General features: G+C 40.6%; 1 protein-coding gene across 1 annotated transcript in view; it reads left to right on the top strand.

The window, feature by feature from the left end:
- The first annotated feature begins 207 nt into the window (after window positions 1-207).
- URB1 (URB1 ribosome biogenesis 1 homolog (S. cerevisiae)) overlaps window positions 208-16,885 on the top strand; it is a 59,767-nt gene continuing 43,089 nt past the window's right edge. Inside the window, exons 1-11 of the mRNA XM_009282945.1 lie at window positions 208-360; window positions 1,971-2,122; window positions 4,163-4,295; window positions 6,446-6,542; window positions 8,203-8,288; window positions 10,234-10,359; window positions 12,211-12,341; window positions 13,486-13,681; window positions 14,986-15,123; window positions 15,517-15,690; window positions 16,329-16,479. Coding sequence (XP_009281220.1) covers window positions 304-360; window positions 1,971-2,122; window positions 4,163-4,295; window positions 6,446-6,542; window positions 8,203-8,288; window positions 10,234-10,359; window positions 12,211-12,341; window positions 13,486-13,681; window positions 14,986-15,123; window positions 15,517-15,690; window positions 16,329-16,479 — 1,441 coding nt within the window. The 5' untranslated portion in view covers window positions 208-303. The remainder of the gene's footprint in view (window positions 361-1,970; window positions 2,123-4,162; window positions 4,296-6,445; window positions 6,543-8,202; window positions 8,289-10,233; window positions 10,360-12,210; window positions 12,342-13,485; window positions 13,682-14,985; window positions 15,124-15,516; window positions 15,691-16,328; window positions 16,480-16,885) is intronic.

Below are 16,885 nucleotides of genomic sequence, written 5' to 3'. Positions count from 1 at the left end.
GAGACGTTTCCTGCCCCCAGAGCGACGTCGAGGGGATGACGATGATGATGATGATGACGACGATTGCTGTTACTATACTGTGGGCACGTGCTGGTCCCGTACGCCGTGGGCCCGTCGCAGACCCCGGGCGGCAGCGCCGGCGCGTCCGGGCCCTGGGGGGCGGCTCGTAGCGTGTCACACGCGAGGCGCTGGCTCCCCGCGTGAAACTCCCGCGTTGCAGGTCTAGAGACCTTCGTCTCCGTTGCTAAGACGCTGCCATCACCTGAAATATATGACGTCGTGGAGGGATACGTAAAAATTTCCATGGAGTGTGCTGAAATATTCAAACTTTTGGACGGCGAAAGGAAGCCTGAAAGTGAAGTAAGTTGGCCGTGGGTGTTGTAGTTTAATGACTGGGAGAGGAACTGCCGAAGAAATGCTTTGCAGCATAAATAACTGATAATTTGGTGTGGGGTTTTTTTTTTGTTTGTTTGTTTTCTGGAAGTCACAGTGGCAGAAGCACTGATCAAATGGGAAATGTCCTTTTCAGTGCAAAGATGTTCCTGGATTTAATGATAACCACAACCAGTAGTCCTGCCAAAGTCAAGCTGTTAAGGTTCTTTAAATATTATCAGAAGACCATTTATGAAATAAGGGGATCAACAGAAGAAGTTAAGCAAACAAAAAAAAATTGTCCAATGAAAATAATTGTTTTTATGTAACTAGACATCTCCCTGATACATCAGTATTTCTAGGAAGCCACTGGTAAAGCTGACCTCATTTTTCTCATCTGAGCTGAACACAATTTATCCTCATCAGAATATGATGAATGAACTAAAGAATTAAAAAACTCTTTTCACTGTGAATACTGGGGCAGCATTATTAACTTAAATCTGCTTACAACGTAAAATTGGATAGTGTTCTTTTTAACCTCCACTTGTTGGTCTTTGCCTTAGATTATCATTTTTGTCTGTGTAATGATGACCTGTGTCACGTTCAATGACATGCTTTCTTCAAGATCCTTTTACTAATAGAGGCTAATACTTGTAACGAATACAGTCCCAGTGCTGTGTGGACTCTGGATTCATCTAGGAGGAGTTCATTGCAAGACTGGAGCAGCTCCGATGGTTTTCTCCAGCATGTTTCATTGTGTACTTACTAGCAGTTGTCTCTTAAAGCGTTGGTTCATTAGCCCTAGGCCTTGGCCTCCAGCTGGAAAAGGGCCTCCAAGATCCATCAGCCTGTGCTGAGATTCGCACTGCAGTTGGTGTTTGCATCCCCAGAAGCGGCTGTTGCGCGTACGCAGATAAATCATGCATGTGGGTCTCAATTCACGTGTGAGGGGGGGACTCTTTTTTTACGTTCAGTTTATTTGTCCAGGATTGCACAGGCCTTCAGTCAGCACATTGGCTTGGGCTTCCAGTGGAGGTTGTCCCTCCCCACTACTGAACATACACAACTCGCTGACATGCATGCACACACCCACATGCACGCACTCACATGCATGCACACGGACGCTGACATGCACGCACGCACTCCAATGCACACATGCACACACACAGAGGGGCAAACGCACGTGCACGCATGCATACACATGCACACCCACAAGCACACTCACACACACATTCACCCTCACACGCTCATGGTTCCCCTCCCACCCCAGTGCCAGGTCCCTGTGAGATGGCATGAGCCAAATATGGGTTTGGCAACTGAAAAAAAGAGGACTCGGCTGACCTCCTATGGTTCTCTAGTTTTTCATATAGTATCTGCATAGGGGCTTCCTTAAAAATTCGCACTCAGAACTAATCCTTTAGAAGAGGAAGCATTAATTTGGGAGAGAATTCAGAAGTTAACTTTGACTTCATATGTGGAAGCTTTCCTCTTGTGGTGGGGTTACTCTTTTTTTTTAATGGTGTTTGTTACTGTTTGCTCAGTTAATTTCAAGCCGTACCCGATATTGGCAGATATTAACATAGTTCTGTATCTTACAGATGCTATTAATCTTTCAAGCTCTAGAAGCCATTTTACTGAGGACAGCCAGTGACCTCTCCCATTTTTCTGTTGTGGGAATGAACATAGTCAAAAAGTTGATTCATTCCTACATGAGATTGGTCTATGCTGCTTTGTATTCTGAAAATCACAGGTAAGTCTTCTCCGTACTGTTGCGGAGAATCTCTGTCGGTTGTTCTGAATTGATCCCGGCGGGCTGTCTGGGTCTTGCACATGTGTGCAAGACGTTGCAAAATTCAGCTTGACTTATTGCTAATAATCCACCTTTATTTAGTGATATTGTTCCACATTTCATAAAGTAATTGCACGTGGAAGTCTTTACAAGGTGGAAGCTCTGATACAATACACAATCTAATGCTATATGATACTTTTCTTGAGTCCTATTGTTTTAATGCTACTTGGTTTGTGAAGTGAAATGTACTGCATGGAGCAGGGAGGAACAGGCTTTCTTGTAGTTCACAGAGGCTGAGCAGTCTGTCTCGTGATGGCAAAAAGAGCTGCTCTTGAGTGTTTTATTTCCCTGTATTTTTTGTAGTCAGATTTCCATGTTTATAATAGAATTTTTGCTTTCAGACTGGCTTTTCCTCTGTAACTTTTCCTGTCTCTTAAATCTAATGCCATTTTAGGCTAATTTAAGCACTTGTGTTATCTAGTCCAGCCTAAACAACAATTTCTCATGCTCTGTGGACAGGGTGAGAGACGTTCCAAGTGCCAGAGAAATTTTAATACAAACCTGGGAGGAAGAGGAAGGGAGAGAGAAAAATAGAGACTGCAAATGACTTGTCCAAGGCCAATGACTTGTCTTTCGGTCTTTGGACAGGCCAGAACTAGAAAAGCATTTTCTGCTTTCCGGTTCATGGACGCAACCACGCTTCTTGCACCACTCAGTTGATTTTATTGCAACAAGCATTTTAACTGTACATAGAATCCGAAATACGAGTGGATAGGTATATTGTAAAATAAATTTTGAAACTATGCAATACCCACACTTCTTATTAGCATTTAAAGATTACAGCTTTTGGAGAAATCCTTCTAGAACCTGCATAGAGGAGGCTGCAGATTTCTGATGGTATTCTGATGGTATATGCTCTGCTTTTTCTGTGCTATCTCTTTGATGTGCAAAGGGATTTTATTGTGGTGGTATGTCTCGATGGGATCTCTGCTTTAATCATATGGCTTTCTTACAGATTGTCCATGAATGAAACATGATGGACAGATTCCAAAACCCTTAATGGGTAGTGGCTATTCAGATGATGGAGGTCTGCAGACTTGTACCCGATGGCCCTGTCATGTTCCCGTTGAAATAAATGGCAAACTCCCACGAATTTAGGAGTTCTTAACTTTTGGCACTTTCTTCCTTTTATCCTACTTTATAAAGTGAATATCCAGGCTCTCATTACAGCTTAATTTTTGGGAAGAATATAAATAGGCATTCCCTGTTCCCTTCTTCTCTCTCCCCTCCTTCCCAGTTGCCGTTATCCCTGCCTAAAATAATGGTTTTGGTTGTTTTAACTTCTCTTCTGTTTTCTCAGGCAAATTTTCCCAGTGGTCAGTGAGCAAGAATCAAAACTGAGCGTAGATCTTGGGATTTAGTTCATGACAAGACCATGCTGCATACTTAAACTGAAGAAAACCTCTGTCATTCAGCTAAAACACAAAAAATGCAGTCTTACTTTGGCCTACGCTCTGTGTGTCCTTAACTTTAGCATCAGCTGTAGCTCCTATGGACCTGCTTGTGGCAGTAAAGAGCATAAGCATTTGCAGGACTGGGGGCTCTGTCCAAGAAACACGCTTGTAGAAATAGGCTGTTCACAAAGAAGATTGATGTTCTTAGTCAATAGCGGAATAGTGTGTGTTTGGCCTAAATCTGTATTGTGATGGTCATTAAAATGGTTGGTTACATATTCAACTAAAACTCCCATCAACTGCAGTGAGAGCTTTGCATGACTAGGGATACTTTCCTAACGGCTGTCTTGATTGCTTGTGTTGGGACTGACTCAGAACTGCTTCACGCCTGAAACTCCTGAAGGCTTGGGTGGATGTTGGAGGTGGAGTGGGATAATTTCTTTTACAGGAAAAAGGTCTTTCTTTAAATTTTAATCTCTTGACTTGGTTGCTTGTATAACTGTCATCCTGGAAATAACCTGCAGGTTTTCTCTGCCTTTTGTTTCAGGATGAGTCGAGTGTGCCTTACCCTGTTGTCAGCAATGGTGGCTCAGGGGCCAGATTCAGCAAGGGATGTGTATAGCCATTTTGATTTCAATAATAAGTTTCTGCCTGGATTATTGAAAAAAAGATGTAAGAAGGTAAATTAAGCTGCTGTGTGCCATGAAATGCTACGCCATGGCTCCATCAGTTTTCTTCTGCCAAGTATTTAAAACTAAGCTGTTACCAAAGTCTTTTTGCTGTATTTTCATCTACAAGAACTTACCTCTTCCTTCCTGTCCTGTGTCAGGCTGAAATGCTTCTTGATTGTTTCTAATTGGCAGCAGAACTGATCTATGGGGCAAGAGCCTCCCATCTACTTATATAGGAAATCCCCAGCAGATGTTTCTGAGTATCTGCGATAGTGGGAGAGTTGGCCTGCACCCTTGAGGTATAGCTTGCTTTGTTTTCCATCCTGTGCTGGTCTTTCTCATCTTGTCAGGGTGCAGAGCTCCTCAGGATAACCTTGTTTTTACACTGCTTTGTAGAATTTACTGCAAAATATCTAAGTGCCTTGTCTGTTTCTAATAAGCTGTGGTGAAATATGAACGTTTAGTTTCTGTGGGCCATCCTTTTAATGTCTAAAAAGGAGTGAAAGTGATGGTAAATTTCTGAAAGCTATTCAGTCGTGCTTTTGGGAAGAGCTCAGTCTTTTTTCCAATATGTGGATTGCAGTTTGGTCCCAGTGAAATAAATGGAGGTTCTGCGGTTGTAGAAATGGAGAGAGGATTTTGCCCAGTACAGTCTGGGCTAGTACAGTCAGAGTAATTGCATTTGAAAATACGTTTAAACAATCTCTTGGTGGAAATCCTTAAGGAGGTTATGTGAGTGAGTAGAAAAAGTCAGTCCTCTTTTTCCAAAAGGAACTTTATTTCTTGTTTCCTCTCCGTTTGCTAAAAATAATCAGGGTTGACCTGAACCAGTGTTTCAGAACAAGAATATTTATATTTCATTCCAAATATAAGTGTATAGTAAATCCAATATTATTTTCAATGCTGATGGATTGTTTCTAGTTTTTAAAGATGACTTGCAGAATAAATGTGTATGTTTGTGTTGGGTTTATGCCATCTGTGGTGACAAATGAGACTGTAAAAGGTGGTTTCGGGGAGAAAGGTGTGTTTGGTTTTTTGCCTTCTACTTGATTGCTTTATATGTAAACAATTTTGGGAATGTCAGATGTCATGGTTTTTGACCTTAGTGCAGAAGTTGTCTTTAGGAGTACCTCCACCCCTTAAATTAAAATGCTTGGATGTAGGTAGTCTTCTGACCACAGGCTTATTAGATATGCAAGTAAGGTACAAGGAAAAAAGTTCCCAAAAACGGATTGAAGATCTTACTCTTGCTCAGCTTTCAGTGAAATTATTATGTTGCAACTGGCTGTCAGAGGTGGATTTTTAATACAAAAATATCAGGCCCAAAGCTTACAGAAAAATCTCATTTCTTTCTCTTTGTTTCTTCTTTCAACCCTTTCATGAGTCACTTCTGCCTTATGTTTAGCCTAGTCAGTATCTTCTTTCAGGCATTTTTACATGCAACTTAATTTTGCACAGTAAGTTTCAAAAAATTACAAATCATGTTCATATCCTATGATGCTTTTCCAGGCAAAGCTTTCGTTACTTCCACTGTGCCTGAATTTGTAGTTTTATAACATATTAGCCCCTTTTCTAAGAGCTTTTTTTTTTGGCCGGTCTCAGTCGCATGACCCGGGTAGCTCCCTGAGTAGCTGAGAGATGTGTGTAATGCACTGCAGCTCAAAGATGGCAGCGAGCAGCAGGAGTTTCCAAGACTGGCGCCGCTCTGGAAGCGTGTATCGTAAGAAATTGCAGCAGCACTACTGTCATTACCGTTCTTGAGTGTTTTTGTGAATTGAGCAGTGTACCAAGTGGTGCAGAAGTGAGGATGTTCAGTGATGTGTGTACAGGGTTTGGCATGAAACTACTGTTAACGTTTTCTTTTTTTTTATTTACGGCCGCTCTTGTATGTTGAGAACTGAAAAATGTGTGAACTAGGACGCCTTCCTTTTTGATGTTAACTTTAACAGACTGTGATCTGCTTAACGCAAGAAGTTTTTCAAATGAATATACCGTGGATGTATTGCATATTCATATATGTGTATGACTATGTGCAACATATTTATAGAAGTTGTTTAATTTACCTGTTTATAGTACTTATAATGATAATCAATTGTGCCAGTATTAATTTTGCGGTTGTGTACAATCTGTACGCTAACAGTGCCTTTTATCTTTTTTAGGGGAGACCTGATGTCCGTATGGCCTATATTCAGTTTGCTCTCTCCTTTTTAATTGCTGGTGACAATGCAATCTTGACACAGGTGCTGGAATTAAAAGGTAGTTCACAGTTGCTTGTATTTTTTTTTAAGGCAGTCTTTTATAGGTGATAATAAATATGAGCTAATTCAAAATGTGAACCAGTTAAACAGCACTAATAAGATACAAAATACATATTTTTAATCTTATTACCTGAAAAGCTTTAAACTTCTTCAGTATTCAAGTGAGTGCTGCTTCTGCTTGAGAATAACGTTTGCTATCTGCAAAAACTCTGCAAAAATAGGAAGCCCTTAGTGACACAGATGTAAAAAAGGTAAATGTAGTATAACTTCGAGGCCATAGATTCAATAAGCAGAAACAAACTTCATGGTCTCCAGCCTTGCTCATAACACAGTAACAGTGGGTATCATAGAATTATAGAATACCAGGTTGGAAGGGACCTCAAGGATCATCCGGTCCAACCTTTCTTGGCAAAAGCACAGTCTAGACAAGATGGCCCAGCATCCTGTCCAGCCAAATCTTAAGAGTGTCCGGATGGCCCAGCATCCTGTCCAGCCAAATCTGAAGAGTGTCCGATGTTGCGGAATCTACCACTTCCCTAGGGAGATTACTCCAATGGCGTTGCATTAAAAATTTTTTACAAAGTGGTAACAACTGCGCGTACTTTAGTTTCCTTTCTATCCTCATGCAGGACAACTGTTGTGTACTCCGTTAGACTGCTTTTTGTCAATGATTCAGGAGACCAGTGTAATGTCCTTTGCCTCCTTTATGGAGGCATTACATGGGAGTGCAGTCCAGAAGTATGTTACACTCATGTCTCTTAGAGAAGGGGGTCAAACTGAACTGACGAAGAGGATCCAGAAAATTAAATCTTGCGCACACTTGATTAATACTTGATCCCTTATGTGCTGAAGATAATGTAAAACTTCTGTTGACTTTAGTGATTTGAAATCTACTGCTGATGTTTCTCAAGTTGTGAATTATGACCCTTGGTAACATTATGAAAGAATTCAGAAGGGATCTAGTAATGCTCTAAAAAAGGAAAAAGAAGCCATTAGCTGGCAACAATTCGTTTCTTCTATGGTGAGGGAGCAAGAACAGGCCATAATTTACTCCTGTTGTTCATGCTAGCTGGGGGCTGCTGGTTTCCTTTAATTGCTTGTAGTTGTTCAGTTCTTTCGGGACAGGGAATGGCAGTGCACACCTAGACCCAGTCAGCACAGCTGGCTTTCATTCCCCTGTAAGATACTGAAGTTCTCTGTAAACTGAAGTTCTCTAACTTTGGGATATACAGGTGAGCCAGAAGATGGTGCGTGTCGTTGGAGATGTAACCTCCAAACATTTGAGAATCACTCAGTGAAACAGTTGTGAGTCCTTCAATGGAAAGGATAGGCATTTACTCAAGTTTAAATACTGCATAGCACACTGGGGCCCAAAATATATATGAAGCTGACAGATGCTGTTGCGATAACTGTTAATAACCAAGTTGGCAAATTAGCTGGTTATGATGAGAGTAGGTTTGGCAGCATCACTTGTTCATCACTGTAGTTACAGACACATCATCCTTCTGAACTCTGATTGCAGCCTTTTGGTTCATCCTCAAATATAACAGCAAGGTAAATAATATGACATTGAAGAGAAATGGGTATGAATTCCCTGAAGCATTTTAGTATGAAAATAGCTTTCACATTTTCACTTAACATTTGAAATGTCTTCTTAGATTTCATTCCAGATATTCTTCGTTCTGAAATAAAGGAAGACAAAGTTTCTACTGTCAATCTTCTACTTTCCACACTGAGAACTAAGGTATGATATACTCTTGAAACTGTGTTGTCTCTTGTTTTCTATTTTCTTTGCTGCTGGAAACAGTTTTGCAGTAATTTCTCATAAAATGTACAGCTCTTTAAGATGTCGGCACTGTGCTGCTGCTGAAAGTTTGTCAGTGTGTCCATTACTGGTAATATTTGTTGGAGGTTGATAGCTCAGCTTACTGTTTCAGGACTGAAACTTGTTATGCTTTTCTAATGCCCTCTTTTAAAGGAAGTCCTTGCATAGCTTGTACTTGGATGCTAGTTTCAGCTCATCTTTAGTGTGCGGTGTCCAACAGATGCCGATTGTTTCACGGGTTGTGATTGCATCAGTGCCAAGCCTGAAGTCAAAAGAACTGGAGTCTTTTTGGTGCTTCCAGTGACAGTAAGATTGGTCTGTTAATGAATGTGTCTCATGCCGAAATGGGGAGATCAGCTAGATTTGACTAGGTTTGTTAGTTATCTATCTGAACTAGATAATGACGTACAATCTTCTTTGCAGGAGAAAAAGGATTTTGTGTGTTTTTAGTATGGGGACTGTGGCGTGAAATGGGTTTCTGGGAGCGATCTGGTTGCAGTTGAAGGGTGTGTGGTACCGTCCCCCAACCAGTCATCGCAGGGCTCCATTGAGGCCACATCCTGTGGTCCTGGTTAGCTGGTCTTTGGACTTGGTTACTGTTAGGCTGGTAAGGCTTCTGCTGCAGGAGGTTAATTTAGTCAAAGGTAATTTTTGGTGGGGTAGAGAAAAAGGGAAGTCTTATAAAATTGTCTTCCCAAGATCAGAGGAGTTTTTGTGAAAAAGAAAGGTACATTCCACCTGCTATCAGAACGTACTGTTAGAGAGGTAAGTCTGCTCCTCTTCGAAGTTGTTTTTTCTGATTCTTTCATAGCGGTCAGAAATAACCTCATGATATAGCAGGGTTGAGACAGAAAACTTGAAAGCAGGAATTGCTGAAAGGTGTGAGAGTTGGTTTAGTCTCGACTGCCTTTCCTGTGCTCTGTTGTTCCTTAGGTTCTGAGCATGGCTGTGCCTCTTTCACTGTGATGCACCAGCTTATTGCTGCTGTGGGTACAGCAACTGCGCCAGAGATGTTATTTCTATAAAAATGTTTTTAAAAATGTTTTTAGTTCCAGTCTATGATTTTTGAATCTCTGTTTTGAATTACTGTAGCAATGTTGCACAAGCTGTTGTATGACCAATTGAGAGAATGAAGAAAAAAATCGGTTCAAATTTAGAGTGTAACCATAAGAGCCTGCCTCAGACTCAGGCTTTTCACAACTGACAATTTAAAGCCAAAAATATTCTTTCATTATTCTATTGAAATAACCTTGGAAGAAGAAGAAGAAAAAAGCTAGCATTTAAATGTAAAATAAACCTCCTTGAAACTTTGTTTTCTAAATGAAGATTTTCCCATGTGGGAATCATACCTCATGTACTGTTACATTACTGATGCAACCTAACACACTGTATGACTCCTTCCGTTTAGCAAGGAAAATGAGAATTAAAAAAATGAGGACAGGAGAACACAGTGGGAGAACATTTTAGAACTTCCTCCACCATGTTTTCCCATTCATTCAAACTTCATTTGTAGCAGGTTCTACCATCTCTACCAGCAGGTTTCCATGATCCTAGTCTGTGGCTGTGCTACTTTAAATACATTCTGTGCTCTTTAGTTGAACTTGAAAGTCTATCCTGTTCAGCGTGTGCAGTGTTTGCAGAAGTTGGTGTAGAGTCCTGTGGCTTCAACCATATCAAGATAGGAGTGGGAGCGTGTGAAAGAAGTGTTAACAGGACAGGCAGAACCTTCTGTCTGCTGTAGTGAGGAGAGTGAGCTGTGTGTGTACTAGAAGAATGAAGTGCGTTGCTAATTTGCAATTATTTTGTGATAACTTGCAATAAGTAGAAGAGTTGTTTGTGTATTTGTTTTTCTCATTGTTTTCAGGTGGTTCAAAATAAAAATATCACCAAAACCCAGAAGGTGCGCTTTTTTACTGCAGAAGTGTTGATTCACATAGCTTCACTTTACCGGTGGAATGGGATTACTGATGTCAGCCCTGGGGATTTAAAGGTCTGGTAACTTACTTCTTTGTAACTCCTAGTCCTTGTCCTGCCTTCTTCCCCCCCCCCCCCCCCCCCTTGCAGTCCCCATGTTTTGAAGTAGCTCATCAAGGTTAGAGTAACTGGGGGCTCAAGAAGAGGGATATGCTGAGGCTACTTAAGGAGAAATCCTGACTTTCTGCCGCTTCTGACCACTTGAGGAAGAGGGTTTGTTTCCCCTGCCTGATTGCCAGAATTGCAGTGCAGATCTGTGAACCAGGGAGAACTGGGGCTTTTGGGTGTGAGTACTGTATTCCATTGCCTGGACACATTTGTGTCCCTATAGGAGAATATATCAGAAGCAATGTTCTTACCACATGCCTCAATCCAATCCTACACGCTGATCTGATATGAGAGCTAAACTCCCAAGATGGTTGCCAGCCTTTTCAGCTTGCATTGTTTGAGAGGTTGGCAGGGTTTCTGAGGGCTGAGCTGTTATTGATTCTACTGGTCCATGAAATCACATTCCTAAAGTCATAGATGAGGCAAGGATCAGGGCTGCAGCTGGTGGGTGTGTGTTAGTACTGCAGATGTTTTGTCATCTTCTCCTCATAAATAGGTTAAATTTTTGCTTTTTTATTTTTCTTAATCATGTAATCTCTTTTCCCCCCCTTTCACTGTGGGAATATCTAAGGCATGGCTCTAAGCCCAATGCAAAGCAGTAGAAAGAATTCTATGCTTCCACTGGGTTTTGGCTGCAGACTTTTCACCTTTGTGTGGATTAATGCTTGATCTTTAGAAGCCCAACCATTCTTCTTTAAAACTTCTGACACTGAACAACTGCCTTCTTATTCTTCTTCTACTGGATGTTTATGCCTATGCCATTCCAATCCTGATATATTGTAAACAACTTTTGGAGGAGATCTGTTGCTAGTAGGTGTCTACTTGGAGCTATGCAAATCTATGATTCTATTCATAAACATGCATTTCAGTTTTGAGTAATTTTAAATTCTTACAATTCCATGCAGCCCTTGTGAGTCATATGGTTTGTGATTTCCTAACCGCAATTGTCAAGAGGCTTCTCATTCGTAGGGATCTTGAGCTGTGCTGGCTGTAAAAGGTTAATGGAATCTGGGTTCACTTTTTTTTTTTTTTGGCTGTAAAAGGTTAATGGAATCTGGGTTAACTTTTTTTTTTTCCCCCCCTCGACATGGATTTTGGTGACTTCTTCCATTTTTGTATGGTGACCGTAATGGCATTGATGCCCCACCTCCTTTCCCTGAAGTGTTGGCATGTTCAGTGCGTTGTTAGCTATCCATCGTTCTTGCCCTGTATTAAAGTTGTTCCATCTTCTGCCAAATTGGCCCAAAAAACATACACATACTTGTTTCATGTGCTTTATGCTGAAGGCTTCAGTGATTTTTTTTGGTTTTTCTGAACTTCCTCATAGTGAACCTGGCCTGTAAGGTTGAAAGTTGGTTATTTCAGATTAAATATTAGATCCTTGACTTCAAAGTCCCAGGATGGCCTTGCCCAATTTATCTAAGTTTTATATCACTACTTTAGCTTGACTTTTCTCTATCTTCTTCTATCTGGCTTCTTGGCAAAAAGCCCTAAGTCAGTAATGCCCTGCAGATAGTACCTATGTACCTAAATTTGGTAGGTTTGCTTCCCTTGAAACAAAAAATACTGCAATATTTAATGTGTTTAATACAGAAACTGAAATTTCTCTTGTTAATCTGAACAAAAGCCCAACCATCTTTTAGCATTTCTGTGTAAAAGGACCTTCATAAAATTTAGAGAAGAGTGAAATTGATGTAAGATTTTCTTCTGTGATACCAAAAATCATGTGCCTTTTTTTACTCCTTTTTGTTTTTTATAGGTGACTCAAGGTTCTGAAGAGACGGGAAAGATGATGGTACGGGAACTTGTTCATAATTTCTTAATGGATCTCTGCTGCTCTCTGAAACATGGTATAACTTTCTATGATCCAAGTCTTGGAACTTCTGGCAAGTAAGTCACCAGACAGCTGAGATTGTATGTGCTAGGAAGAAGAGAGACCTCACTAGTTATCTTGTCTGCCCTTCCAGGCCTTTGCCAGTAACTTCACCGAATTCTGCTTCCCTCTCTCTTTCTTCTGTGGCAGAAGAAATAAATATGTTGGGGTTTTTTGTTGTTCCTGTTTTTAAGTTCCCAAAATCAAATTGTTGGATCTCCTTATACCTCTGTGTACTAGAGTAGAGAGTGTTCTGCCCTATTCATAGGGGCTTAGGCAATGGTTATGTTTCTCTGAGCCATCTCCGTGAATAACTAGATAACAAGCCTCTTATTGTAAGGCGTGATTTTGAACCATAGAAATTTTTTTTGAGGTGACAATAAAGCATCAGAGCTGCAGTGTAAACCAGGTGGTAGTAAAATATCTAGTCTAATTTACATTCTGTAGAACCAGATGAGGTTTATCCCAGATTTTGGCAAAATGTCAACATTGATTTCAGTAGTGCCAGAATTTGGCCTGCAACACCTAATCTGGAAGCACCTATTTGCCCTACTGTTTCCATTTGCTAACTATTTAAAATACATGTGTGCTAAGAGTATAACTGATAGAGAAAATAATTGAGACTCCTGTAATTCCATGGAGAGGTTCTCATAGGGTGAGTTTATGCTTCATCACACTAGTTGGGCAAAGAAGGTACTAGACTGTAGTAGTGGGTACTAATACTGCGTGGTGCTAGAGCAGGTTGTTTCTTGCTTTGAGCAAAATTTTAGCTGGTGTTCGTCTGGTATCTGCGGTATTCCCACTTTGTTTAGGGACATAGAGAAGTAAACTTAAAAAAGAGGACTGAAAGACCACAGAAAGTATTTCCAAGTTTAATATTAAGTTTTAATTCTACACTTTTAGCTTTGTGAAGTTTGGTTAGAATATTTCTGAAACATTGTGGGTTTAATTAGGAGTAATTGCTCTTTGTCAGGCAGAAAACCTGGAGGTAAATTCAGTTCTTACTTTGCCGAGTATAAACTCGGAAATTATGCCAGCAGTGTGAGAGGTCTTGCCTTGAATTTACCCCAGCAACAGTTAGAGGAGTTGCAGAGTTAGCATCACATGTAAAGTGTCGAAATAGGGATTTCTTTTTTTAAAGTATTTTTTCTTCTTCAATAGGGGAGGAAATGTGGTGCTTCTGCGCTTTCTGCTTGGTTTAAAAACTGCAACAGAAGATGAAATGGTTGCTGATCTCATGGTGAATATTCTTAAAGTATGCCCAGATTTATTGAATAGATACTTTAAGGAGACCCGGTATTCCTTTGTTCCTAGACTGAAGTCAGCTTGGATGGACAATATAAAGTTACTCAAAAAGGTAAGAGTATGAATGATGCACACCACCTCTCCACAGAAATTTGCAGTCCCAATACTCTTTTTTTTCCCCCCACAAAATGAAGTCGTTTTTGTTAAACAGTAGTGCAGAATTACACAAAATTGTAATAGGAAAGATGGTAAAGTCAAACATTCCTGACCTACAGAAAAGTTACTAAGCAAAGGAACTTGGTAGTAGATTGGTAAGCCTGCCTTTGATTGCTTTTATTACACATAGGTATTATAATGCCATTCCTTTGTAAAATTTGTTACAATTTGGGTACTGTGCAGTACAGAGCCTGGCCAGCCTATGGTGTGGCCATGTTAGGTATAAACTAACTCTGAATTCATGATCTTAGCTGAGGTCTTCCTAGTGACAAGGAACAAGATTTCATTGATTTCAGAGGAACTAAGCTGAGGATCAGGGATTGGGTTTTTCTGTTTTTTGTTTCAGAAGCAGCTGTTCTGTATCAGAGGAAACACACGTCTGAAGATGTGTTGTGTTCACAGCTGTGAATGCACAGTGCTTTAGAGTTTATTAAAGTTACTAAAAAGCAGGCAGGCACAATATTTCATAAATAATGATTTAAAAAAAAAAACAAACAGTCCAGCAGTGGGAAAGTTAGGTGACTGAGGTTTAAGCGAGCTAAACAGGAAGGACTTAATGGTTCTGAAATAACACCGTCAGTTACTGTAGGTATGTTAGGAAAGAAGCAGCAGGATGCTGTTAAATGTCGAAGATGGTAAATGGAGGAGGGGGAAATGGCATCCTGTTTTCTGTGGGTGCTGAGGAAAATGAGCCATGGCTCAGAGCCACAGCTGCTTTAAAAAGTGTAGACATAGAGTGAGTTGGAAAGTCATTTGGTAAAAAGCCATGCTCGGAGCAGGAGGCTGTATAAACATTTAACTAAACCGCGAAAGAAGGAATTGGCATAAGAAGTGGTGGGAAACATCACGTTAATGGTACGTGTTTTGAGATGCAGCAACATCGAAGCTCAGCTAGAAAAACCTTTTGTCCTTTCTGAGTGTTCCTCTGACTCTTTGCTTTAGCTTAAAATGGGCACGTAGGATCTGTAGTTGGTTTGTTGAAAAGGAGTGGCCTTTAGCAGGGGTACAGGTAGCATGCAGATGTTCCATTTAGTTGAATAGGAGTCTGGGGGATGCTCTGTAGCATTTCTGCATAAAAATTGATATTTAGTGCTGTCATTACGTTTGACAAGTCAAAGCCTTTCTGTAAAATGCTCCCCGGAAGAAGCTGTTATTTCCAGGGCTGTATCAATGTTGATGAAATTGTTATTTTTATTTCAGATCTATGAGGCTCAACCAGAGATTTCCAATTCTTTTAAGACTTCAGAGTTTATTCCTCTTCCCAGGTTGCTTTCTATGGTGATGGTAACAACAGTCCCTGCAGTGTGCAATAAAATAACGTTCACCCAAGGACTAAATGTAAGAGCAGTCTATAGTATTTCAGTGGATTTTTCTGTCCTTGTTAATACTGTTTGATTTAAGTGTGTGATCATTCAAGAAGTTTCTTAAGTTGGTTAATTACATACGTTTTATACTGTCTGTCCCAGCATAAAGCTGGCTTGGGGAAGCACGGGTAAATGAATTAAAACCCATTGATACTGCTTCCAAGAGCCATTCACAAGCACCAGCTCTGCCAATGCTCACTAGTGGTTTAGGCTGGGAATCTGAAAACCTACAGATTCTTTCCTGCAAGCCGATGCTTAGGAAATAATTCATTCATTAACAAATTTTAACATATATTCAGAGTACAGATTATGTGCAAAGCATAAGAGGAAGTAGTGAAATGTCATTAATTCAACTTCCTTCTTTTAGTTACCCAGCACAGTGGTGAAGCACAGCATACTGTCACTTGTATCAATGGTTCTGAGAAGAGCTTTGAAGAATATTGAGTACTGTTTGAATGAAGAAACTTGGCAAAAGTCAGAAATCTACACACTGTCAATGATGCAGGAATTCGTACAGCTGTACAGAGAAGCCATCAGCAAGGTACAAAATAAAAAGAAAATTGGGGTATAACTTGAGTCATTTTGCAGCAGACAACTACTCCTCTGCGCTTTCTCTCCAAGTGGTTGCGGCCTGGGAGCCAGGAGATAGTGTCTTTGAGCAGTGGGAGGGGAAGGCTGTGGGTTAAAAGGTGTTAATAACTGGTGTGGCAGTGGACTGCATTTACTAACAAAGCTGGCTGATGGAAACGCAAATAAAATTTTGTTGTGAGACAAATTTGTAACATTGGCAGCTATTGTGCTGCAAATGAATTCCAAGAGCAGGCTCAGAAGCAAATTCTCCTCCTGGTTCAAGTAAATTGTAGCCAGCAGAGTTCATTCGGAGTTAGAAGTTAACGAGGCAAGGTAACACTTGGGTTGAAAATACACCATGAGGATGAAAAACCAAACATAAATTTTTTGCAGGAAACTTTTTCAATAAAGTGTTCTTTCCAGTACTTATGTTCTGCAGAAGTGAAAGTACAGTACTTGATTTCAGATCTTTTTCCGATTGCATACAAGATCAGTTCCAACCTTTGTGAAGAGCAGCAAATCCTCGTGTTGGTTGGTTGTGAATATTTTTATCACAGTAGCTTTGTCTCATGCAGGAGAGCTGTTGCAACTTACTCTTTTTGCTTCTAGCTTTTACCAGACATGAACAATATAGTGGCTGTCTGGCAGTCCCTTCTGAAGCAAGGGAGAGAACACCATGATGGCCAAGAGGAGAAAAGGGAAAGTGATATCTCCACTGTGAAGGCAATGACTGAGACAGCAGAAGTTGCTGAACAGCATGGTAGGCAAAGCAGGTGGAGTTACCTCTTACATGTGCGTGAATAGGTGTTGTGAAATCCTCATCCCATGTAAGGTAGTTAACTTCAGCAGAGTCCAGATGTCACTTGTGCATTTACTGTTCTTCTTTGCCTTGTTTAGTTCTTTGCGCAGTTTAATTCTGACTAGCATCAGAATTGCCTAAGAACACAGTTTGACAAATAGGCTGCCATTGCTACTGGGAGGTTAAGCAGTTTGCCTTTCTGCTTTCAGAGAATCACAGAATGGTTGAGGTTGGAAGGGACCTCTGGAGGTCATCTTGTCCAACCCCCCCTGCCTAAACCTGCTTGCCTAGGACCATGTCCAGACAGCTTTTGAATATCTCCAAGGATGGAGACTCCGACAACATCTCTGGGCAACCTGTGCCAGTG

Source organism: Aptenodytes forsteri, unplaced genomic scaffold (assembly GCF_000699145.1).
Source record: "Aptenodytes forsteri isolate BGI_AS27 unplaced genomic scaffold, ASM69914v1 Scaffold2, whole genome shotgun sequence".
In the NCBI taxonomy this organism is placed as follows: domain Eukaryota; kingdom Metazoa; phylum Chordata; class Aves; order Sphenisciformes; family Spheniscidae; genus Aptenodytes; species Aptenodytes forsteri.
The sequence above is the reverse complement of the archived record's forward strand: the minus strand, read 5'-3'. Positions and strand labels throughout refer to the sequence as shown.